General features: G+C 46.2%; 1 protein-coding gene across 9 annotated transcripts in view; it reads left to right on the top strand.

Moving 5' to 3' along the window:
- Positions 1-26,070, top strand: part of TENM4 (teneurin transmembrane protein 4) — a 680,333-nt gene that overhangs the window by 433,743 nt on the left and 220,520 nt on the right. For 7 of the 9 annotated variants that reach the window (XM_053385167.1, XM_053385166.1, XM_053385161.1 and 4 more), the window contains 3 exons: positions 12,272-12,524; positions 19,944-20,042; positions 22,965-23,200. In XM_053385167.1, the coding sequence (XP_053241142.1) occupies positions 12,272-12,524; positions 19,944-20,042; positions 22,965-23,200 (588 nt within the window). The remainder of the gene's footprint in view (positions 1-12,271; positions 12,525-19,943; positions 20,043-22,964; positions 23,201-26,070) is intronic. The other 2 variants (XM_053385165.1, XM_053385169.1) reach the window with 1 other exon arrangement.

Here is a 26,070-nt window from a genome sequence, read left to right as displayed (position 1 = left end):
TCAGTGAGACTTACTCCGAAGGAAGCGCACATAGGTTTGATTGCACCTTAAGCATTTTTATATGGAGGTATAAATATATCGTAAGGCTTCGCTGCCTGGCGAACATAATATTATTTTAAAAGAGAGGAAAAAAACCTGAATGTGCAGGGCCGTGTAGGCAGCAGAAATTTTTAATTTTCTTTCTGCAGGAAAACGAAAATAAGAAATCTAATGAAAAGTTTACTTTGCACTTAAGGGGGGAAAATGTAGCAGGTTTATGATGTGTACTCAGAGGTGTAATCCCTCTTGGATATTGTTTCCAATTCTGGAGTTCTTTAATATCCTCGGGTTGCCAGGTACAAAGATATGTAGGTGCTGCAATGTTTTTCAGCTGTTCCTTTGCAGTCATTCAGAATGCCAAACTTGCCCCCCCACCGCTTCGTGGGGGCAACGTTGGCAGCAGAAATTAGAAGCAGCGTTTTATAGCAGGAGATGCGGCTATGACTACTGCGTTTGATTAAATAGCTCTGAATCCCAGACTGTTTCTTTCATAAAAGTTGCCCTACACTGATTACACTGAGAGAGAGAGAGCGCACTTCAGACAAGTTTGTTCTAGATCCTGATAGGATGCACTTAATCACCAAAACCGCAATTATCGCAGCGGCTAACGAAACAGGATTTTTAAATTCCTACGGCAAAACGTTTCAGCTTCGTCAGTTGGCTCTGATAGAAGTGACGGTGGCAATTTTAGAGCTTTGTTGGATGGAAGGTACCAGAGATAGCTCTGTCTGTAGAGCATGAGACTCTTTATCTCAAGGCTGTGGGTTCGAGTCCCACATTGGGCAAAAAGATTCCTGCGTTGAACGGGGTAGGACTAGATGACCCTCGTGGTCCCTTGCAACTCCTACAATTCTGTGATTCTATGAATGCTTCAAAGGACTTCATTTGCCGAAGCTATGTGATGCTGGTACTGTCCCTGAGGCCATGTGGGGTTAACGTGTCCGATATGTACAGCCAGAACAGCGAACATGGGAGCATTTTGCTATAAGAATTTAAATTTTACCTTTTGTTAGTCTCTGTTATTTGGCTGAAATCCACTATAGTGAGTGGTCATCATCCAATCATGCGTGGGGCCTCTCCTTCCTCCTCTGTCCCCCTCAGTGCACCCTCAAGATATGCTTTAGAGCATGGGTAGGCAAACTAAGGCCCAAGGGCCGGATCCGGCCCAATCAGCTTCTAAATCCGGCCCGTGGACAGTCCAGGAATCAGCATGTTTTTGTATGAATAGAATGTGTCCTTTTATTTAAAATGCATCTCTGGGTTATTTGTGGGGCATAGGAATTCGTTCATTTTTTTTGTTTTTTCAAAATATAGTCTGGCCCCCAACAAGGTCTGAGGGACAGTGGATCGGCCCCCTGCTGAAAAAGTTTGCTGACCCCTGCTCTAGAGGGTTGGGGAGCCCTCTGGAGAAGATTGGGGGGCTGGCAGGGGGAGAAGAGAAGCTGGAAGTTCCTTTATGTAAGTGGGTAAGGGATCAGAATATTGATAGCGTAGGCTAGGTTTATCAGTGGCTATTGGTTGGCGCTGTGGGTTAAACCACAGAGCCTAGGACTTGCTGATCAGAAGGTCGGTGGCTTGAATCCCCGCGACGGGGTGAGCTCCCGTTGCTCGGTCCCTGCTCCTGCCAACCTAGCAGTTCAAAAGCACGTCAAAGTGCAAGTAGATAAATAGGCACCACTCCGGTGGGAAGGTAACCAGCATTTCCGTGCACTGCTCTGGTTCACCAGAAGCGGCATAGTCATGCTGGCCACACGACCCAGAAGCTGTGCGCCGGCTCCCTCAGCCAATAAAGCGAGATGAGCGCTGCAACCCCAGAGTTGGTCACGACTGGACCTAATGGTCAGGGGTCCCATTGGTCATTATAATTCTTTATTATTTATTCAACTTATACACTACCCTGTACCCGGAAATCTCAGGGCAGATTATAACAAGACCACAACATACAAAATCAAACCAAAAGCAGTAACCCAATAAGGTAAAGGTAAAGGTACCCCTGCCCGTACGGGCTAGTCTTGCCAGACTCTAGGGTTGTGCGCTCATCTCACTCTATAGGCCGGGAGCCAGCGCTGTCCGCAGACACTTCCGGGTCACGTGGCCAGCGTGACAAGCTGCATCTGGTGAGCCAGCGCAGCACACGGAACGCCGTTTACCTTCCCACTGGTAAGCAGTCCCTATTTATCTACTTGCACCCGGAGGTGCTTTCGAACTGCTAGGTTGGCAGACGCTGGGACCGAACGACGGGAGCGCACCCCGCTGCGGGGATTCGAACCGCCGACCATGCGATCAGCAAGTCCTAGGCGCTGAGGTTTTACCCACAGCGCCACCCGCGTCCCGCAAGTAACCCAATAACCCCCTCCAAAAAAAGCCACATTCTAAAAGGCTGTTAGATGTCAATAAGATCAACCAAAGTCCTGGTTTTAAAGGAATGCTTTTGCCTGGCACCTAAAGGTATATAATGACTCCAGTCGAACTTCCCTGGGGAGCCACTGCAGAGAAGGCCCTGTTCTCGTGCTGCCACCCTCAAGACCTCTTGAGGAGAAGGCACACAAAGGAGGGCCTCAGAAGATGATCTCAGGGACTGAGTAGGTTCATAGGAAAAGAGGTGGTCCTTGAGGTATTGTGGTCAGGAAGATCATAGGAATCCTTTACGTTTGGAGGCAACCTAGCCCTGAACAACACTTGCAACGTTTGCCAAGAGGGGCTGGCTTCCTTATTATGGGTTTCCTGGAGTTCTCTTACTTTCCAAAGCACAGGTACATCCAGCCGGGGTGTGTGCAGGTATGTGCACAGGTGAGTGGGATGAGTTCTGTTGCCTCCAGTTTACACTTCCCTTCTGATGACAATTGGAAAGCTCTCGTGACGCTTCTCAGAGACTTCCTGCTTCAGAGCTGCCTTGTTGCTGTGGCCGTCTCCACAGGAAGGAAGGGCCATTCTTGAAATGTGCAGGGCTCACCTCTGAGCAAACGGGCAATGGATATGGATGCCTCTTTTGCGTCTAACATCTTCACCGTGGCTGGCTCTGCCTGCTTGATATTGTAGGGTGAAAGTCGCTAGATAATAGAAAAGTACATCTCTTGCTTCTCCTGAAAGGTCAGTGCTCCTGTGGCTATAGAACAGATTATTCTGAAAATGTCACTCCACAAAAGAGTTGAAATACCTATATGGTCCTTTTACTAGATGCGGAGCAATTAAGCCGCAATGCCTGGAATTTGCTTCTCCATCTGTGTTCCTGGAACCAGTTGCCTAAAGGGTGGGGTGATTATACAATAAACTATGGTTACCAGATTTTTTTCAATGAACCCAGGGACAATTTCTTTATTTTTATTCTTTGAAGCTGAGGTGCAACAGGGAGTCAGTAGTGGGGGTGGTGAGGCAAAGGACCCTGGGCCCAAGTGCACATGCATATTGTAATAATAATAATAATAATAATAATAATAATAATAATAATAATTTAATTATATCCCACCCATCTGGCTGAGTTTCCCCAGCCACTCTGGGCGGCTCCCAATCGAGTGTTAAAAACAATACAGCATTAAATATTAAAAACTTCCCTAAACAGGGCTGCCTTCAGATGTCTTTTAAAAATAGGATAGCTGCTTATTTCCTTCACATCTGAAGGGAGGAAGTTCCACAGGGTGGGTGCCACTACCAAGAAGGCCCTCTGTCTGGTTCCCTGTAACCTCACTTCTCACAGTAAGGGAACCGCCAGAAGGCCCTCGGAGCTGGACCTCATTGTCCGGGCAGAACGATGGGGTTGGAGACGCTCCTTCGGGTATACAGGATCGAGGCCGTTCAGGGCTTTAAAGGTCAGCACCAACACTTTGAATTGTGCTCGGAAACTTTGTCCTGTTAGCTAGGGATTGTGGGAATTGCAGTTCCAAAACATTTGGAGGGCCAGAGTTTGCCTATGCCTACTCCAGGGTTTTGGGAAGAGCTGAAGGCCACCTCTCTGAGCCCAACTGGAAATGTCAGGGACTGAACCTCTACACTCAGCCTCTGAGCTATAATCCTCCCGTAATCCCAAGAGAGGGCGAAGTCAAAAGTTCGAGCCGCGCATGCGTCAAAGCATGGGGCCACTTGTGCTTCCCTTCCCCCTTCACCAGAGCTTCATCCAATGGCGTTCCCAGGCCAAGCCAGCCTGGTGTTATGGCTGACGTCTGAAGTTATTTAGGACCTCTGTGGGTTAAAGCCGGCGTAAAACTAATTTGGGTTCTGTCAGCAACAATTCCGCCCTCGCCTTGAAATGCAGGCTTCCCAAGGTGTGCTGGATTCCAATCCTTATTAATTTAATTCATTTTTATTATGTTGTTGTACCCTTTTCCTTTCGAAATGAAATTTTGAGCCCGTCTCTCTCTCCGCCCCCACCCCCCCAAAAGCCGGCTGAATTGCGTGTATTACATTAGGACCAATAAAACCTTCCAGTCAGTTATTCACTCTATTGTTTAATTTATAGGCTTTTATGAAGGAGACCGCTTCAGAACGCAGTTTTCGCTCTCTCTATAAAGAGAGAAAGAGAGAGGGAGAAATGGAAATGTGCACCTTGAGTTACAGATAATATATCTTTATGCTCTGCTCTGGAATTATACCAATTTCTTGTCATTTTACCCCCTTTCTGCGGTACCGTTTGGTACCAGGAGCAGGTAGTAAAGGAACATCACCAGCTTTTCTGAGGGTTGGCAGGGAAGGAAAATGCTTACATATTTATCTGGGCTTTAAACAATTTTTATTTCATGCCCTTTCTTTGAGATTCATAGGGATACAGGGCTTTCCTGCTGCCGAGGATTCTAGTGGGTCATAAAATCTTAGAATCATAGAACTGTAAAGTTGGAAGGGACCCTAAAGGCTCATCTAGTCGAACCCGCTTCAATGCAGGAATCTCAACGCTGCCTGGTGCCTGGCAGAGTATCTCTCTTGCATGATGAAAGTCTGAGGTCAAATGTCTGGTGTCTCAGGTGCAGGAGAGACCCCAGCCTGAAATGGTTAGAAATTTCAATTTTTAATTTTAAAAAAAAGCTAATGCTATTCTAGGCTGCATCAGCAGAAGTCTAGTCTCCCAGTCGAGGGAAGTCATAGTCCTGCTCTATTCTGCCTTGGTCTGACTACACCCAGAGTACTGTGTCCAGTTGTCAGGAGTGAGTGCAGGAGCCAGGCCCTGTGACCAGTAGGACTTTGCAGGACTGGGGCCTTCCTATAAAAAATCAACGTGGGGGGGTGACAATAAATTTTCCGCACCAAGTACCACCTGACCTTCCTACGCCTCTGATCAGAACGTCGGTGGTTTGAATCCCCATGACGGGGTGAGCTCCTGTTGCTCTGTCCCAGCTCCTGCCAACCTAGCAATTGGAAAGCTCACCAGTGCAAGTAGACAAATAGGTACCGCTGCAGCAGGAAGTTAAACAGTGTTTCCGTGCCCTCTGACACTCATCACGGTCCTCTGTGCACCAGAAGCGGTTTAGTCCTGCTGGCCACATAACCCAGAAAGCTGCCTGTGGACAAACGCCGGCTCCTCGGCCTGAAAGCGAGATGAGCACTGCAACCCCATAGTCACCTTTGACTGGACTTAACCATCCAGGGGTCCTTTGTTGTTGTTGTTTAGTCGTTTAGTCGTGTCCGACTCTTCGTGACCCCATGGACCAGAGCACGCCAGGCACTCCTGTCTTCCACTTCCTCCCGCAGTTTGGTCAAACTCATGCTGGTAGCTTTGAGAACACTGTCCAACCATCTCGTCCTCTGTCGTCCCCTTCTCCTTGTGCCCTCCATCTTTCCCAACATCAGGGTCTTTTCCAGGGAGTCTTCTCTTCTCATGAGGTGGCCAAAGTATTGGAGTCTCAGCTTCAGGATCTGTCCTTCCAGTGAGCACTCAGGGCTGATTTCCTTCAGAATGGAGAGGTTTGATCTTCTTGCAGTCCATGGGACTCTCAAGAGTCTCCTCCAGCACCATAATTCAAAAAGGGGTCCTTTATCTTTATCTTTTAGATAACTAAGAACTTACACACGAGTTTGATTCCCCCTCCTCCCTCCCACACCCTTTTTCCTTTTCTGTCATGCCTGTCTCTGTTTAGTGGCCTCGATGTGCTGCTCTGGGTGTGCATTTCCCCCCCACACACACACACACACTTGCCGGCCACAATTCAGGGAATGCCTTCAAGAAGCTAAAAAGTCACAGCAACCACCGCTTCCAAAACACGAGTAGCCAAAGCAGAGAAGTTTTTCCACCTGTGCAAAGAAATTTTACGCTTAAGTGCACCCATGGTTTCCCAGCCTGGGAGGGGCGGGGGGGGGATCAGTGGGTCTTTGTGAAGAAGCAGTGGCTGGGGCAGCAGAGAGCAAGCTATAAATTATTTTGACAGGCTGGGTGTCAAAGCTGCAGCCGCCGGACAGAAATTGTCCCTAGTTTATGTTGCCGTTTGGAGAGCTTTGAACAAAAATGGCTTTGTTCCAACTTGTATGGGCTGAAAAGTTTCCCCTTGCCTTTTCTTTCCTTCTCTCTCTCTCTAAAGGGTAAAAAGAATTGATGGCGAATGATGAACAGAGAAACAAAAAGACGGCTAATGCCACCCCAAAACACTAGGTTAGATTGCCCGCCCTCTCCTGACTTTGCCTCCAGCTGTTCCTGTGCACAATCTGATCCAAAAGCAAAGCACAGAAGTTGCGGGGTCAGAGTGGGGCTGGGGCAAGTGAGGAATGCTTCAACGCAGTGCAACAAGCTGTTTGTTTCTACAATGGCCAATGCAGCTGTTTCCTTTTCTTTCTCCAACAAGTGACCCAAAGTTTTGGCCATCTAGCCCATTCTCAGAAAAAAGGCACTTTCTACAGCAGAGCTTTCCAAACTTTTCATGTTGGCGACACATTTTCTAGACATGCATCCTTTTGCGACACGGTAATTGGGATGTGGGTGGCGCTGTGGGTTAAACCACAGAACCTAGGACTTGCCGATCAGAAGGTTGGCGGTTCAAATCCCCACGACGGGGTGAGCTGCTCGGTCCCTGCTCCTGCCAACCTAGCAGTTCAAAAGCACGTCAAGTGCAAGTAGATCAATAGGTACTGCTCCGACGGGAAGGTAAATGCCGTTTCTGTGCGCTGCTCTGTTTCGCCAGAAGCAGCTTATTCATGCTGGCCACATGACCCGGAAGCTGTATGCCGGCTCCCTCGGCCAATAAAGCAAGATGAGTGCCACAACCCCAGAGTCGTCCGTGACTAGACTTAACGGTCAGGGGTCCCTTTACCTTAATTCAGTTTTACAAGCAAACCAGAGGTTAAACTAACCCCTTTCCAGCCCCGGAGGAGTGTGGGGAGTGTTTCTGTGACACACCTACACAATGCAGCCGACACACTGTGTCATGACACACAATTTGGAAAGCTCTGTTCTAGAGTGTCCCTATTTTCGAGATTCAAATCATTGTACAGTCATACCTTGGATCCCAAACGCCTTGGTACTCAGATGTTTTGACTCCCGAATGCAGCAAACCCGGAAGTGAGTTTTCCAGTTTTCAGACGTTCTTTGCAAGCTGAGCGTCCTGTGGGGCTTCCGCGGCTTCCGATTGGCTGCAGGAGCTTCCTGCAGCCAATCAGAAGCCGTGCTTTGGTTTCCAAACGTTTTGGAAGTCGAATGGACTCGGTTCGACTTCCAAAGTACAACTGTACTGGCAAATTTGGGTTGCACCATTATACGTGGTTGTGCACGAAAGCCACTTCCCCGAAAGGACTTTTCGCGATAAGGAAAGTGACAAGAAAAGATCAGCTAACCTCCCCACAAACAGAGCATAATGAGTGCTCTTTGAAGAGCCAATGTTGTCTAATCTCTCTGCAGACGAACCAGGGCAGATGCACCGCAAACAGGTCTCTTGGAAGCTCCCAAAGTCTCACTTATGGGAAACTTTGTAATGACCTGTTTGCAGCTCCACAGTGGAGCTATTTTTCTACTGACTTTCAGGCGTGAGTTTTAATTCAACACCTCGAGAATGTATTTTATCAGGCGTCTTGTGAATACAAATAAATAAATTATTGTTTTCCTGGCCGCATGTCTCACAGGGAGTATGTGTAGCATATATCACAGCATGTTCATGGAGGGGGGGGGCGAGGGAAAACTTGGGCGTGCTATTTTCGTTCCCCCATGCACCGCAACTGTGATATTTCCCGGATTTGAAATCTCCGTCGAAAATACGCAGGAGACTCAGCCTCTCCAGAAAAAGCCCCTAAAGGTTGTGCTAGCTGCTCTGTGTAATTATTTGTAGTTGTAAAAATAAGGGACGGGAAGTAGTTGGCTGACATAAAAAAGTAACCTCCCCGTGTTGATTCATTACTTTAATGGAGGCATAAGTAGGTTGTTAATCTGATTTCCTATATAACTCTGAAGAGTGCCGTTTCAGAGGGGAACATCGGGAGAGCTAATGCAGCACAAATGTTATTTTCTTACTGCAGAAATGTGTATTTCATTATGCTATAATCATTGCTCAGGATTGGAAAAGATAAGCGTGTGTGTGCGAGAGAGAATTATGCTCTTTAATCAGTTATTCAGTTACCTCCTCAGGAGGGGTTTGAGGTAATATCACTGATTTGCATTTTTAAAGCGTCTCGATCTCCTCCAACCCACATGCTCAGACAGAGGAGAGAGGGCCAAGCTTCTTCACTGAAGGTGAAGTAGTAAGGCCAGCTCCGCTGTGTTTGTGCGAAGGAGGCTGTCGTTGCAATCTTAACCAGCAACAGTACCTCTGTTGTTTCAAGAACTGTTTTCACTAATATAGAGCCAGTGTGGTGTAGTGCTTAAGAGCAGTGGACTTGTAATCTGGTGAACCGGATTCGCTTCCCTGCTCCTCCACATGCAGCTGCTGGGTGACCTTGGGCTAGTCACACTTCTCTGAAGTCTCTCAGCCCCACTCACCTCACAGAGTGTTTGTTGTGGGGGAGGAAGGGAAAGGAGAATGTTAGCCGCTTTGAGACTCCTTCGGGTAGTGATAAAGCGGGAGATCAAATCCAAACTCTTCTTCTAATATTACTGCTAACTTAACTCATAGTGACTTCAGGAATCGCCATTTGCCTCTTGCAGAGCACGTTTTGTGAAATCTCAATTAACTTGTGGAATTGGCAAGGGCTTCTTCACTCAGGTGACTTTAAGGAAGAATTTGACAAACTGATGGAGATTTTATCAACAAGTGCTAGCTTTGATGGCTCAGTGGAAACTTCATGTTCAGAGACAGCAGTGTAACGCAGGGGGAATACAGTGGAGCAAAACAGGAACAAGATTTCCCTTGCAGCTTGATAATGGAAAGAGTCTCCCTGCTCTGGCAAGTGAATGAGGTGATAATTAGGCTTTCAAGTTTCTTTATGACAGATTAGCATGGAGGGAATCAGAAGATGAGGGAAAGTATTGGGCAGAGACTAGGTACGTCTTTCCCTTTCTTTGATGGGGTTACTGCTTCTTGCTGGCAGTTTGCACTTCCTTGCAAGGCGATTCATGTTTCCATTAAAAGCTAAATGTTGCATTTCCTTTTCTGGGGGGGGGGGGGGACCGGGACCACTGTGTTTTACAACCTGAATCTATGCAGTCAAAAGTAAGTTCCACTGAGTTTACTCTGAAGAAAAGACACATGGGATTGCAGTCACACAGAACCTAATACAGTGGTCATTATGCTGTTTACCACTGTCTATAAAACAACGTCTGTGTTTTTTGTCTCTCTTTGGGGACTGTCATGATGAACTCCTGCAGTTCTAAATTAACCACTGTTACCCTCTGTTCAGAGAGAGTCTTCATACTAGACCCTAACAATTTCATTTAGTTAGCTCCATTTATGAATTTCTTCCTACATGGCATCTAGAAGCGATTTGAGAATAAAAACATCAACAATTAAAACATGCATAAATGAAACTTCCATGTTCAATGGCATTATATAGGATGCATTGGGGGAAGTCCTGTAGAACAGCTGTTACCTACAAGCCCGGGTTGTGAGCTTCCCATAGCCATCTGGCTGGCCCTTTGTGGATGCAGAATTTAGACAAGTCTCGGTCTGATCCAGCAAAATAGTCTTGGAAAAATGCAAACCTTATATAGGTGGTAATCTTCAGAGAGGTAGCCGTGTTAGCGTCTCGCAACTGAAACAACAGAGGGAGTCTTGAGACACATGAAAGACTGGAACATTTATTGCAGGAGAGCTTTCCTGGACTTTGGTCCACAGAGACATACACCATAATAAATTTGTCAGTCTAAAAGGTGTGTCATGGTACAGGTATTCTCCGAAAGCGTTGCTTTCCTGCAGTGCTTTGTGGCACTCAGATTTCACAGGTTGTTTAGTTAAGGGCTCCGATTTGAGAACTTGAAAAGAGCGAGAAAAAGAGAAAAGCTTTAGAAATCCCTTTTTTAATCCCAGTCAAGGTATATTACGACTGCAGTGCTGAAACATGACATAAGTGTGCATGAATATAGTCGAAAGGCTCTAGGGCTCAGGATGAGGGGGTATGTGTGGAATAGTAAATGACGATCTGGAAAGGAATGTACCTTATAAATCCCTCTGGGGGGAAATCACACTGGCAGGAGCTGGAGAAATTTGCTGCTTTGCATTTAGGGAAGAAATTGGAGAAACTATGTAAACAGAGAACAGAAGCGACACTTTCCGCCTTCCTTAATTCAAAAATCATTGTCAGTAATAGCAACCGCATCACGAAGATGTAAAATAGGAATTGACCTAGCAGTTTTATAGAAGCAGAGTCTAACTTGGGTTGCGGCTAGTAGGAAGAGTCAGCCAGTAAACGAGGAACTTTGCAGGAAATACGATTGTGATAATATATATTTGGGAGCCAGGGGCGATGTCAGAAGTGAGGTAGCTTGCTTTGCATGAGACAGAGCAGCAGAGACTTACAAGGTCTGTATCACACTTGTTTGTTTATGAATATTGTAAGCATAACATGAGGGACGTGGGTGGCACTGTGGGTTAAACCTCAGCGCCTAGGACTTGCCGATCGCATGGTCGGCGGTTCGAATCCCCGCGGTGGGGTGCACTCCCGTTGCTCGGTCCCAGCGCCTGCCAACCTAGCAGTTCGAAAGCACCCCCGGGTGCAAGTAGATAAATAGGGACCGCTTACTAGCGGGAAGGTAAACGGCGTTCCGTGTGCTGCGCTGGCTCGCCAGATGCAGCTTGTCACTCTGGCCACGTGACCCGGAAGTGTCTGCGGACAGCGCTGGCTCCCGGCCTATAGAGTGAGATGAGCGCACAACCCTAGAGTCTGTCAAGACTGGCCCGTACGGGCAGGGGTTCCTTTACCTTTACTTTAAGCATAACATATTGGAAGCAGATAGACTGCTGTAGCAGGCAACACAACCGTTATACCTGCGTCAAATTGCCAAGTAGAACCAAACGATGCTTTAGCTTGGTCGAGCTAAAAGAAACCTGACTGCTTCTTTCCAAATTTAATTGGCGCAATCTTCCATTCTGTCTTTTTGTCTCCCCAACCACCCAAAATATGGGTGAGTTTGAGAGTGCAAAGACCTTTGAGACTTCTGCATCTCATTTGTGGCCATCAATCTCCTTTCCTTAGTCTGTACGCACACATTAGTTTCAAAGTAGATGATATTCCTGTGCCCAAATCCAAACAGCGATATTCCTGTGCACAATTAATAAAAATGAACTAAAAAGCTTTAAATATTGGCCCGAATATAAGACGCACCTGCGAATAAGCCACACCTTTAAAATTTGGCGGCTTGGGAGCCATGGACAGGATGGGCGCCATTGCCCCACACTCCCAGGCTGGGGGGGGGGGTGAGCTGCACCGCTTTGCCAGTGGCATAAGGTCATGAATATAAACCACACTTTAACTTTTCAAGCTCAGAACTTGAAAAAAAAAGTGTGGCTTATATTCGGGCCAATACGGTAAAAAAAAAATTTCTTTAAAAAAAGATCCCAAGTTGTTTGGGGTGCAAATAGTGTGAAATTAAACTGGCAAATTGCCTCAAGGAGTTACAAAAACCTCTTGGGGGACTATTGACTGCTGGAATATAGGGTATAAGACGATAATGGGAATGCATGTGTTTTACTTAAAAATGCAACAATATGAAATTGAGCTTGCATATACTTTTACCAAATAGAGTGGCTGGAAAGGTATTGCCTCACCTGTAGGGGACCAGCAGAGAACCAGGTGCCTGACGCATTAGATACCACGATGGAAGGAAAGTAGGAGAGAGATGTCCAAAAGTAAATGGTTCTCAAAACTCACCAGTGGGGTGTTTTTGTTTTCCCTGCAGATCATCCGCCGAGTCTTCAGAACCACTCCAGGCTCAGAACCCCGCCGCCTCCACTTTCCCACGCTCACACGCCAAACCAACATCACGCGGCCTCCATCAACTCTCTCAATCGAGGGAACTTCACTCCGCGAAGCAATCCCAGCCCCGCTCCGACGGACCACTCCCTTTCTGGAGAGCAGCAAGCTGGGACGCAAGAATCCACGCACGCTCAGGACAACTGGCTGCTTAACAGTAACATCCCCCTTGAGACCAGGTAAGTCCTGTTCGGCTGGAGTGGTGTAAGATGCTCTGTTTGTGCCAGGTATCTAGTCCTCATGAATGTAGAGAAAAGGCTGGAAGTTATGTCTAGGGCACCTGGTGATGCGCCAGAGAAATGAATGGGGATTTGGGCTTTGCGCATGTATGTTCATTATCTTTAGCCATGGATATACCGTATTTTTCGCTCTATAAGTCGCACCAGACCATAAGATGCACCTAGTTTTAGGAGGAGGAAAACAAGAAAAAAAATATTCTGAATCTCAGAAGCCAGAACAACAAGAGGGATCGCTGCGCAGCGAAAGCAGCAGTCCCTCTTGCTGTTCTGGCTTCTGGGATAGCTGTGCAGCCTGCATTCGCTCCATAAGACACACATACATTTCCCCTTACTTTTCAGGAGGGAAAAAGTGAGTCTTATAGAGCAAAAAATGCGGTATTTTAGAGCGACGCCTCCAGCTGTCTGGACAGTATGAGGCCTGTTTCTCTGCCCTTCTGAAGCCAAACTTTTGAATTGACGTTGCCCTAAGCTGGACCCCTCGGTCTGCTTAGCCCAGGGCCTGCAATGGCTCTCTCAGGTGTGAATCAGCGGCAATGAATACAATTTATGCTAAACAGATCAATATTTGCAGATGGATTTCCTTCCCATGGCGCGTTCCGAGCATAACATTTGCATTTTCCTTAGTGCAGAATTTCGTTTTGCCGGGGTGCCGAATGCAAACATTTTCCCCATCTGCTGCTGTCCCTCTTGTTGAGAGAAGGGGTGGGAAGGCAGAGCGATTTGCCTGCTCCCTCCCATCTTCTCACCAGTGACTGATTGTCTTCATTTTTGTTTGGCTTCCTCTACTGAGCTCTGAGTTGCTCCTCTGCTCTGCAGGAAGGTGTCTTAGGAAGCTTCGCTAACACAATGGTCACTTCATGCCATCGAGCATTCGTAGTGAGTTCCAGCACCTCTTTTTCTAGAGAAATAGCACTGGAGCAGAGTAGAACTGTTTGGAATCAATCAGTCGATAGAATAGTCCAGCATTGTTTGTTCGGACTGGCAGTAATTTTCCAGCTTCTCTAGTATAATAATACAGTGGTACCTATGGTTGCGAAGGGGATCCGTTCTGGAGGCCCGTTCACAACATGAGCAGAACGCAACCCGTGGTGGCGCGTCTGTGCACCCATGGGTTGCGATTTGCTGCTTCTGACATCATTTTGCATGTCTGCGCATGCACGAGCGGCGAAACCCGGACGTAACCCTTTCCGGTACTTCCGGGTCGCTGCAGGACGCAACCTGAAAGAATGTCTCATTCATGAAGCAAACATAACACAAGGTATGACTGTAATAATAATAATAATAATAATAATAATAATAATAATAATAATAATATATTTATACCCCATCCACTCTGGGCAGCTTCCAACAGAATATTAAAAACATGATAAAACATCAAACATTAAAAACTTCCCTAAACAGGGCTGTTTTCAGGTGTCTTCTAAAAGTCAGATAGATGTTTGTTTCCTTGGAATCTGGTGGGAGGGCGTTCCACAAGGCAGGCGTCACCACCAAGAAGGCCCTCTTCCAGGTTCCCTGTAACTTCACCTCTCACAGTGAGGGAACCGCCAGAAGGCCCTCGGAGCTGGACCTCAGTGTCCAGGCTGAATAAAGGAGGTGGAGACGCTCCTTCAGGTATACAGGACCAAGGCCATTTAGGGCTTTCAAGGTCAGCACCAACACTTTGAATTGTGCTTGGAAACGTACTGGGAGCCAATGTCGGTCTTTCATGGGACTTTTTCATGCAGAGCACATCGTCTGCCACTGAGTTATGGCTCTTCCTTACTTTCAGTGGGGACTTAGTTTAGCTTTTGTTTCCTTTTTCTTTTTTAGTAGTAGTAGTATCTTCATAGCTTATTCCTGACGCATTTTCACTTGGACGAAGAGAAAGAGGAAATTGCCTCGCAGTCGTCTTCCACAGTTTGGAAATATCATCGGCATTAACCGTAGCTTGTAAGGCTATTTCCCCCATTTAAAACGGGAATGAGAAACATAAATTCAAAATGGGCTTACGTGTGCGTGCGTTCTTTTGTATAGCTTCGTCCCCCCGAAGCGGAATAAATCAATATCCTATTTAAGAAACTGGAATCAGTCAATATATTGAAAAGATTTAGCCTCCTAGCTGTGCCGATCGCAGCGAGTATAATTGTAGTCTACCGCGCAGGAGAACTTGATCTTGTTAAGACATAAAGGGGGAGATGTCATCGGATGCATTTTCCGCTGCCTAAAATATTGCTCCGGCAAGTCTGGAACCCTACAAAGCACCACATCAATCAATTAGCATCCTTCCCCATTAGTCTCTGCCTCCACTTCCCCGAGTTCCTTCGCCAAATCTCTTTCCTTGCCTTCTGTCTTAGGATAATTGCATGTTACAGGTGAGTCTTTATCGCTCCTGAGAAACTCCCGTCACTTTTAAAAGTGTTGTCAACCACAGGTTGTCAGAAACTGCTGCAAATGTACCCAGAGTCTATGGGCACATCTAATCGGATCTAATTTGGGGGCCCTGGCGTGTTGACTTAAGGGTTTCTGACTTCTTTCCTGCCCACCCCCACCACCACTTTTGCCACTGAGCATTACAATACTGCCATCTATCAGATCAGGCTATTTGTCTGTCTAATCCAGTATTGTCTGCTCGGACCGGCAGTAGCTTTCCAAGATCTTAGACTGGGGCCTTTCTTATGCTAGAACACTAAAAACCCATCTATACCAAATGGAGCTGAGTGCTGGAAGATTCGAGACAGACAAAAGAAATTGCTTCTTCATGAAGCTGATAGGTAAACTGTGGAACTCTCTGCCACAAGAAGCAGTGGTGGCCATCGGCTTGGATGGCTTTAAAAGAGGATTAGACCAATGCATAGGGGGACAAGGTTAGACTAACCACATTGGCTGTGTTCTGCCTCCATTGTTGGAGTTCGGCTCTGAATACTAGTTGCTGGGAATAGCAGGTGGCAGTGCATTTTTTGCTCAGTCCTGCTTTCAGGCTCCTCACAAGCAGAATGCTCTTACCTTCTTATGCTACCTGATCTTCTCAACTGGACCTGGAACTGATTCAGCACGAGATTAGATTAGCTCCAGCCTTTCCTTGAAGCAAATTGTCTCATTGGAACTGTCCGTGGTGCTGAAACTGCTGCCTGACCAAACTACTGCCGGGCATCTCACATTTCTTGGATTATCAGTCTCTGTCACAACGTGCATACAGTGGTACCTCGCAAGACGAATGCCTCGCAAGACGGGAAACTCGCAAGACGAAAAGGTTTTTTGTTTTTTGAGCTGCTTCGCAAGACGATTTTCCCTATGGGCTTGCTTCGCAAGACGGAAACGTCTTGCAAGTTTGTTTCTTTTTTCTTAACACCGTTAATACAGTTGCGACTTGACTTCGAGGAGCAACTCATAGCACGCGGTGTGGTAGCCTTTTTTTGAGGTTTTTGAAGACTTTGGTGATTTTTGAAACTTTTCCAAAAAAATTCCGACACTGTGCTTCGCAAGACGAAAAAAATCGCAAGACGACAAAACTCGCGGAACGAATTAATTTCGTCTTGCGAGGCACCACTGTATATAATAATAATTTATTGCTTATACCCCGCCCATCTGGCTGGGTCTCCCAGGCACTCTAGGCAGCTTCCAACAGGAGATTAAAAATACATTAAAACATCAGTCATTAAAAAACTTCCCTAAACAGTGCTGCCTTCAGATGTCTTCTAAACGTCAGATAGTTGTTTATTCCTTGGACATCTGATGGGAGGGGCAGGAGCCACCACCGAGAAGACCCTTTGCCTGGTTTCCTGTAACTTTGCTTCTTGCAGTGAGGGAACCGCCAGAAGGCCCTCAGAGCTGGATGTCAGTGTCTGGGCTGAACGATGGGGATGGAGACGCTCCTTAAGGTATACTGGGCTGAGGCCGCTTAGGGCTTTAAAGGTCAGCACCAACACTTTGAATTGTGCTCGGAAACGTACTGGGAGCTGATGTAGGTCTTTCAAGACTGGTGTTATGTGGTCTCGGCGGCCGCTCCCAGTCACCAGTCTAGCTGTTGCATTCTGGATTACAGTCATACCTCATGTTATGGACGCTTCAGGTTACGCCTTTTCAGCTTTTAATGTTTACTAGGTTATTGTATTTTAGTGTTCTGTTGGAAGCCGCCCAGAGTAGCTGGGGAAACCCAACCAGATGGGTGGGGTATAAATAATAAATTATTATTATTATTATTATTATCATCATCATCATCCTAGTTACTAGCCACAATGGCTATGTTCAGAGATCTATCTATCAGTTGCGGACAATTGCAAGTTGGGAGGGTGCTACTGTGGCACCCGGTTCCTGCTTGCGGACTTCCCAGGTTGGCCACTGTGAGACAAATATTCTGGACTAGGTGGGCCATTGGCTTGAACAGCCAGGTGCTTCCTACATTCTGAGTAATGACATCACACCGTTCTTCCATGTTACGTGGAAGACAGGAGCGAGCTGAGTTGGGTCCTTATTTTCAGCATTGTTCCTTATGAAGTCTAGCTGCTTGCTCCCTCAAGGCTTTTTAAAAGGCATGAATACAAGGAATATCACCCCCCAAAAGACTTAGGAACATGTCCGAGTTTCAAAAATAAAGCCATCGTTCTTTGCAGCTTTCTTCTCTCCTTCCTATTTGATTCCCCCCCCCCTTCATCTTGGCTCAGAGGGCTGCCTCCTGTCTCCCTCCTCCGCTAAGCCCCTTCCTTCTTCTATTCTGTTATTGACGCTTGCATTAAACATTATACAACCCAACATTCTGCCTAGCGTTATATTGGCAATCTCCCGCTGAAACGTACAGTTCCATTGTAGAAACCCATTTTTACACACAGGCTTTTAACTACTGATAAATTCATATTTATATCCTCGCTGCTACCCTTCTTGATGGTGCATCCATCAAAAGCACTCTTTTTTTTATTTTATTTTTACTGCCTTATTCTTGACATACAACTTCTGAATACGCGGGGCTTGGTTTTTAACGGTTTCCGAGCCAGCATTTCAACTCACGCAGCTCGATCCTCTACACCTCAAAGCTATAAATGTGAATTGTGTTTCTCTTCTCGGGATCAGGAAGCGGCCAAAGACTCGCCTTCCCAGCAAAGAGTGGGGGAAATGGAAGAAACCATTGCCAAGGGAAAGTGGGATTCCCCCCCCCCAAAAAATGAGAGCATTTTATAGAGCAAAAGTGGGGAACCTGAGACTCTTCAGATGTTGCTAGACTCCCTAATACCATCATTTCTTGCCCCTATGGCCAGTAGCCAGGGGTGATGGGGTCTGGGGTCCCGCAATATGCAAGGCAGCAAATAGTTTTTTTCCAACCCTCATTGCATAACACCTGAAAATGCAATGCTCTGTGAAAGGGATGGGGCACCTGTGGCCTTCCCATCAGCACCAGGAATTTATTTTACGTATTGAATTTATTTGTTGTTTAGTCGTTTAGTCGTCTCCGGCTCCTCGTGACCCCATGGACCAGAGCACGCCAGGCACTTCTGTCTTCCACTGCCTCCCGCAGTTTGGTCAAACTCATGCTGGTAGCTTCCAGAACACTATCCAACCATCTCGTCCTCTGTCGTCCCCTTCTCCTTGTGCCCTCCATCTTTCCCAACATCAGGGTCTTTTGAAGGGAGTCTTCTCATGAAGTGGCCAAAGTATTGGAGCCTCAGCTTCACGATCTGTCCTTCCAGTGAGCACTCAGGGCTGATTTCCTTCAGAATGAAGAGGTTTGATCTTCTTGCAGTCCATGGGACTCTCAAGAGTCTCCTCCAGCACCAGAATTCAAACGCATCAATTCTTCGGCGATCAGCCTTCTTTATGGTCCAGCTCTCACTTCCATACATCACTACTGGGAAAACCATAGCTTTAACTAGACGGACCTTTGTTGGCAAGGTGATGTCTCTGCTTTCTAAGATGTGAATCCAAGCCAGTAGGTTTTGGTAAAGCCGGAAAGGAAGACCCTACAAGGTTGAAAGTCCAGTAGCATCACAGAAACTTTTATATAATAACAATAATAATTTATTATTTATACCCTGCCCATCTGGTTGGGTTTCCCCAGCCACTCAGGCAGCTTATTTCAAGATAGGAAGGTTATCCTCTAATGTTAGGGCATTCATAGTAAACCACTGCTGTCAGGAATCTCCTCCCGCTCCAGCCTCATTTGCATATCAAGGTATGATCACCCTGTTTACATGGTCGCTTATTCTTGGATGAAATAAGGGTTGACTCAAGAGCTCCTGACCTCGCCGGGAGTGACCTTTGTTGACTTGTTTTCAATTGGCTCCAGTGTCTGATTCAGCTTTTGAATTTTAAGCAAACCAGAGGTTGACGTGAGTTCAAGGGTGCTTATTCAGGGGATGTGTACAGGGCATAATTATGTTGTCTGCCTGTTTTCCTGGATAAAATGAATTGGTACTGATGTGTCTCAGGCTGTATACATTCGGAGTGAAAAAACCAGACACAGAATTGTAACTCTCGAATGTTTCTTGAACTATGCGTTCCAGCAATACAAGGTAAGGATATCTGGTGGGGGGGCGCTTGTCTTAGGCGTTAACAATTCTCCTTGCAGCGGCAACGTGAAATGTAACCCAAAAGAAGAAAGAGAATGAGATTCAGTCTGATTGAATTCTTATCTGCGGATCGGCAAGAATAGGGTTTCTCTAGAAAGATTATTGACTGACTGGCGTAGTCTGTCTTCTTGCCGGAGCACCCACAGAGCCAGACTCATTACTAGGGATGCTTGCTGCGCGAAATTAAGACGTCCAGTGGATTAGATAGATTCATGCGCAATGGGTTTGGACAGCTGCGTTGGCAGCAAAGCCATGAAATGCGAACATAGGCACCAAACAATGTTTTGTGCTCACAGATCTGTGTGTATATGTGTATGTAGATATAGCTACTGATTGCATTGAATGTCTGAAATCTGATGGATGTTGTCATTTACCTGTGACCGTTGGCAGTCCCAGATGAATTTTGTGAATGTCTGAAAACTCCAAAGAGGATAACGCTGCTGAGTGTTCCTATCACCTGAGTGTGATGGTTGCCATTCACCGACAAAAGGAATTTTCACACATTCCCAAAGTTTGTGCCGGGTCGCTGGCCTTGAGACGTGAATGCGAACATTCAGCAAACGTTAAGATGTTCGTGGCGATACACACACGTATATATTCTTGTGTGTGCGCATACATAGAGTAGATATGTGTATATATGGAAGTGAACATTCACAAATGCTATATATGTATATGTTGTAACATGCTATACATATCAATGAGTGGCCCATCATTCTAATCCCATGCACAGCTGCACTTATAACCATTTGTGGGTTTATGAGGTCACACTTCATAGATGCATGTCTCACTTGGCTTCATTCATGTTTCCATATGTATGTAGAAACATAGCAAAGCAGACATTCCTAGAGACTTTGCAGGACAACCTAATTGAGATGGACATTCTCACCTCCTCCCGACATGACGGTGCTTTCAATGATGGGTACGTTGACGCTTCATGTGGTCTTTGCTCTCTTAATATTGCAACCATTCCCCGGTCCTTTGCATGACAAATTAATCTGTCATATTATTATTTCCCCTCTCACTTTCTTGTCTCACGTAATCTATCCCCCCCCCACCCTATTTTCCTCTCTTCCCCCCACCTCCTCCCACCCCCCAAGAAAAAGTCGTAATCGGAACAATGAGGTTCATGACAGTAGGGAACGCAAATCGTCCTGCACATATTAATGGCAGCCTCGTTAATATGCCAATCCATAGCATCTCATTGGCTTCCTCCTGACACCTTGAAAGCCATTTCACTAACACAGAGGCAGCTGTAGCGGGATAGCAGGTCTTCTAAGACATGTCACTGTGTTTTGCTTTGTGCTTCGTTTGAGATGGTTTAAATGTCCTAATCCGATGTTTTCCAGGTTTCACGTCTGAACTTTTTAGGGGGTGGGGAGTGTCTTTGTGTCCATTTGACAACAGCGGTTGTTTGCTTTGGTGGCACTTTTTTTCCACGTGCCCACCATTTTGATTGGAGAAGTTGGCATGTATTTCAGGGAATCGTAGAACTGGCAACATGTTGTTTCCCTAAAGGGTTGGTGGTTGTGTCTCAGTAAGAGCCAGTGGGACCGCATCCAACAAAGTCTTTGCACTCGTGGAACAACTTCCACTCATGCAAACAAATTTTGCTCCATCTCCTCTTCTTGCACCCCCCTGCACCCCCTTCCAAATTTGTTTGGGAGTGGGATGGGTGGACCCAGAGAATATTTGGAGGGTGGGCATGCAGGGAGAAGGCCTGTAAGTTCCATTGACTGAGCAGAAGTCATTCTGCAAGTGGAATGCAGCCCGTTCTTTATTAAAAAAAGAAAGATCCTGATCAGGGCAATTGATTAGGATAGTTTTAACCCCCAGCTGCTTATTCTGTACCTGGTCTCAGGGCTGTGGTCCTGGAGGCAACTTTCTCAAAAGCAAGTCTAGGACTGGTCAGTACACGGATAGGTGAGCTGCCTATGAAAGGCTTATGTATGCCATCTGGGCCTTCACAGAAGAATGGGAGAATGTCAGTGATGTACATAAAGCTTGTCATTTTGGACCACATACCAGTGATCCATTTTAGAGCAGGTTTTCTCAACCTTGGGTCCCTAGGTGTTGTTGGACTACAACTCCCATCTTTCCTAGCCAACATGGCCAGTGGTCAAGGATGGTGGGAATTGTTGTTGTTGATGATGATGATTGAATTTGAATACCACCCTTCATCCGAAGATCACAGGGCGGTGCACCAAATGAGAACACAAAATATGTAATAAAAACAAGGGCAACAACATGCATAACACAAAAACCAACAAAGGAAACGAATAACTCCCATCCCACAAACACATTTAAAAGGACGTAGATTGTTTAATCAGCCCAAGGCCTGGTTATAAAGGAACGTTTTCACCTAAAGATGTATAATGAAAGCGCCAGGTGAACTTCACTGGGGAGAGCATTCTACAGACGGGGAGCCACTGCAGAAAAGGCCCCGTTCTCGTGTTGCCACCCTCTGGACCTCTGGTGGAGGAGGCACACAAAGAAGGACCTCAGATGATGATTGCATGGTCCTGGTTGGTTCATACGAGCTGTGGTTCAAGAACATCTGGGGACCCAGTGTTAAGAAAGGCTGATCTAGAATATTTGGGGTTGGCCAACCAAGGTGCCTTAGGAAGAGGTTCAGCAAGCAAATCATGGTGGTGACCTGAAAGTCGTGTGAGTACAGCACAGGATGAGGCACTTGCAGGGGAGACTTGGCATCAGACAGCCTTAACTTCACCCATGTTGACTGGCTGTCTCAGTGGGGTAAGTCCACTGATTTCTCTCCTGCAAACATGCCCCTCTCTCATCTCCACTCGGACAGTAACACTAGCCTGCTAATCCCCCTTTGCTTCTTGCAATGTGGAGACAATCCTTAGACCGGCACATCCTGCCATTATTGCTGCTGCTTCCTTCCATTTTGAAGAGAGAATATCTCCCAGTGCGTACCAGCTCGGCTTTGGGTGGTGCCCTTCTCTTTACGGAGAGAGTACAGGAAAGATGTGAAGATCCACCACAGGGGCGCCAAAAGACCACCGCTGACCAAAATTTCAACACTTGTCACAAAATGGCAGTGGCGCAAATGTAACACACATCGTCCTTCACTCTGCACAGTGTAGTAGATAATATCAGGAGAGTGGATGATAATAATAATAATAATAATAATAATAATAATAATAATAATAATAATAATTTATTCTTTATACCCTGCCCATCTGGCTGGGTTTCCCCAGCCACTCTGGGCGGCTTCCAACAGAATATTAAAATACAACAACCTATTAAACATTAAAAGCTTCCCTAAACAGGGCTGACTTCAGATGTCTTCTAAAAGTCTGGTAATTGTTCTTCTCTTTGACATCTCCTGGGAGGGTGTTCCACAGGGCAGGCGCCACTACCAAGAAGGCCCTCTGCCTGGTTCCCTGTAACTTCCCTTCTTGCAGCGAGGGAACCACCAGAAGGCCCTCGGCCCTGGACCTCACTGGACCGGGATCTGTGTGTCATTCACTCTGGATCCACCTTCTCTTGGTCTCCCTGGGTTCTGCTCATTGGACACCTGTCACCGCTGTATACAACCAATGTAATTTGGCTTTCTGATGGAGACATGAATGAGTAGCTTCAGTGTTTTTTAACGGGCTTACTTTTTTAATTTTAGTGGTTGCATTTCATTTTTTCTTTCTTTCTTCCTTTCTTTCTTCCTTTCTTTCTTTCTTCTTCATTCCTGTTTTTACAAAGCCTTTGTCCTCAATGCATGGCACTGTTTTTATGTGTGTGTGTCTGTTTAGCCAAGTGCTAAGTTTAAAATCCTCCTTGTGCCTCAATCACTTGCAACCTCTCTCTTTCTCTCTCCCCACAGGCACTTCCTGTTCAAGCCGGGAGGAACCTCTCCCCTCTTTTGTACAACGTCTCCGGGATACCCCTTGACGTCCAGCACTGTGTACTCGCCTCCCCCTCGACCTCTTCCCAGAAGTACATTTTCTAGGCCGGCCTTTAACCTGAAGAAACCCTATAAGTACTGTACGTGGAAATGCGCTGCCTTGAGTGCTATCATCATCTCGGTCACCCTGGTGATACTGCTGGCTTATTTTATCGGTAAGCTTTCCCTTCGTTTCTGGGGCCTTTCTTTCTCCTTCGACTCTGTGAAAACATCAGTGTTGTTGTTGCTGGTTGTTGCTCCTTTGGCCGAGTTGTCCAGAGAGAACATCTGCTTTGCATACTGTGTGCTGCCTGTAACAATTTTGATTTCTCCACTGGGGGGGGGAGATGAAGGAATTTGCTGGACAGATCTTCTCCCAACCACTCCAAACAGCTGATCAATAAGTAAAAGACCCAAATACATACAGGAACTCATCCAGTAGACGTCTAGAACATCAGGAGGATAGCTCCAAAAAGTTGCTTATGTTTTAAACCAGGGTTTCCCAAATTTGGGTCTCCTGCTGTTTTTGGACTACAATTCCCATCATCACTGACTAGTGGTCCTGCTAGCCAGGGATGATGAGTCGTAGTCTGAAAACAGCTGGAGACCCAATTTTGGGAAACCTTGCTTTAAACAGTCTGTTGTGCCATATGCTACAGGTACCATATTTTTCACTCCATAAGACGCACCTGACCATAAGATGCACCTAGTTTTTAGAGGAGGAAAACAAGAAAAAAAATATAGTCTGAACGAAACAGTGGATGTATGGTTTTTGTGGTTCATGCTGTGGCCACAGACATGTGATCTGATGGTGAATTTGGGGTGACCCAAAAATCCTGAGGATCCATGGGCTTTTACCTCCCCCCTCCCAGTAGCCTCCTTTATCGCTAGCATCCCTTATCTCCCTCCCGATCGCTTGCTGATCAACTGCTTCCTTTCAACACTCCCTTGCCTCTTGTTTGCCTTACTGTCTTTTCCTTAGCTGGAGCAGTTTTTTGCTCCTCCTTTTCTTCTAATTTCTCTCCTCATTGATTTAGTCTTCCTGTCTCCTCTCCTTGCAAGTTTGCTGTCTTTACCTCCCCCTCTCCCAGGCAGCCTCCTTTATTGCTAGCATCCCTTATCTCGCTCTCAATCGCTTGCCGATCAGCGGCTTTGTTTCAACACCCACTTCCCTCTTTCAAAAAAAAAAAAAAAGCATGATGTGCTTTTTGCCCCTGGGCAATTTGGCTCCAGGGACCACGCATTCGCTCCATAAGACACACAGACATTTCCCCTTACTTTTTAGGAAGTGCATCATGGAGTGAAAAATACGGTAAAGGCATATTCTGCTCTTAGAGAAACGGAGACATCCACAAATATCTAGAGGGCAAGCAGTAAATAACAGCTCACTTGGAGTGGCGGCATGTGGTTACTTCCTTTTTGGTGATTTCTGAATTTCGACAGGGAAACATCTAGTGGGAAGGGAGGGGGCAGGTTAGTAGAAGAGTCAGCTTTCCCCCAGAGTACCCCAGTACTCAACTTAACCTTGAGATTAGCACCCATTATAGATTTCTTTGTTTCCACCCCCTTCCCCGATAAATTAGGTGAATGGAGCTGCAAATGGCGTGGTGGTGGTTGGAAGAGCAATCTGCAGGTTCACCCATCTATGAAGTCTGTAATTTGGGGCAAAACATTCCAGATACAAAATCTGGAATGTTTTTTATCCCCTTTCGGAATCTTCGCACAATAGCTGGCAAACATGGAAAGTGGCCTTTCTCAATTTTCCAGCTTTTCCAATACTTTTAAGGCAAGAAAGGATTGAAGACTTTGAGGGGTGGGGACAGTGATCTTGCAGGATAAGGATAAAGGCCTTCAACTGTGTCTTTATTAAGCCCAGCCCATTTCTGATTCAGTTCTTTTTTGGGGTGCTCTTGGGCAAACAGCCTCCAAACTCTGTTCTGTAATAATTAAATCATCTCTCAGAATTATTGCGTAATGGAGCAGGGAGGCTGTCTCCGGGATGTGGTTGTGCCTAAGTGAGTCCCAGGAGAATTCAGCTTGTAATGCGCCGGTCTCAGTGAAAACACACAGACCTCTTTGCTCCTGGAATTCTCACCCCCATTTTCCTGTATTTTCTACATCCCTGCTGCTCTCTTGCTGATGATGCTTCTGCAATTTAGAAAACAAATACTTATGGTTTATGTCTCTCTCTTCTCCTTCGCTGAGACACCAGCTTAACATGTTAGTCCCAATTTTGTATTTGTTTCCATGGGGGCGGGGGGGAAATCCTGGAACCTTACAAAAAGCAAACAAACCCACAACCCAATAGATGGGGATGGTTGTGCTGCTATAATTATGTTCCTAGGACTCTTGAAGCCTAGGTAAAAGCACTTGTTCCCATGCAGCAGAATTGAGTTCCCTGTTGATTTTGCCTCTGCTTCTTCCATGCCATCGAATGGTAAAGATTAGTGTTAAAACTTGCTGCAAGCTGCACATGTGAGTAGAAAATAGGACTTTCCTGCTTGCGTCCCTCTTGCGTGCAATTTGTTACCAACAGATTATTTCTTCTGCTGCCGTATTCTTCCGGCGGATATTTCTTTAATGACCGAATCTCTCTTCCACCCCCAACCCCGGCTCTCAAAAGATTGCTGCCGTGCTTACGGTCACCGGTTTTTTTAGCGTGCTCCATAGCAGGAGGAGAAGTGATTAATCAGCGAGCATTAAATTGATAGCAGCTTGATGGAAGGTGCAGTCACCTTTCATCATTTGCCAAGTATGTCCAACCCCGGCGTCCCATTTATCTTGCGTTATCTTTATGCGCCAAGTAGATATTGGGACTTTATCTCGGCGTGTCAGAGGAACTTGTCCCTAGTTCCTGCAGAACTTTGGCATCCATCAAAAGCGGGCAGGACTTGTTGGCCAGGGGGATGGGTTGGATGTGTGTAAATCTCTTCCTCTTCCTTTCTTCCTTTCTTTTTTTACATAAGCATTTTGGGCTGTCCACTTGACCTGTTCCGTTAGTGCAACGATTTATACTTGCGCAACAAAACGTCCACTCTCCCCACCC

The sequence above is a fragment of the Podarcis raffonei genome, chromosome 4 (genome assembly GCF_027172205.1).
Source record: "Podarcis raffonei isolate rPodRaf1 chromosome 4, rPodRaf1.pri, whole genome shotgun sequence".
Classification (NCBI taxonomy): domain Eukaryota; kingdom Metazoa; phylum Chordata; class Lepidosauria; order Squamata; family Lacertidae; genus Podarcis; species Podarcis raffonei.
This window is presented reverse-complemented; position numbering and strand designations above follow the sequence as displayed.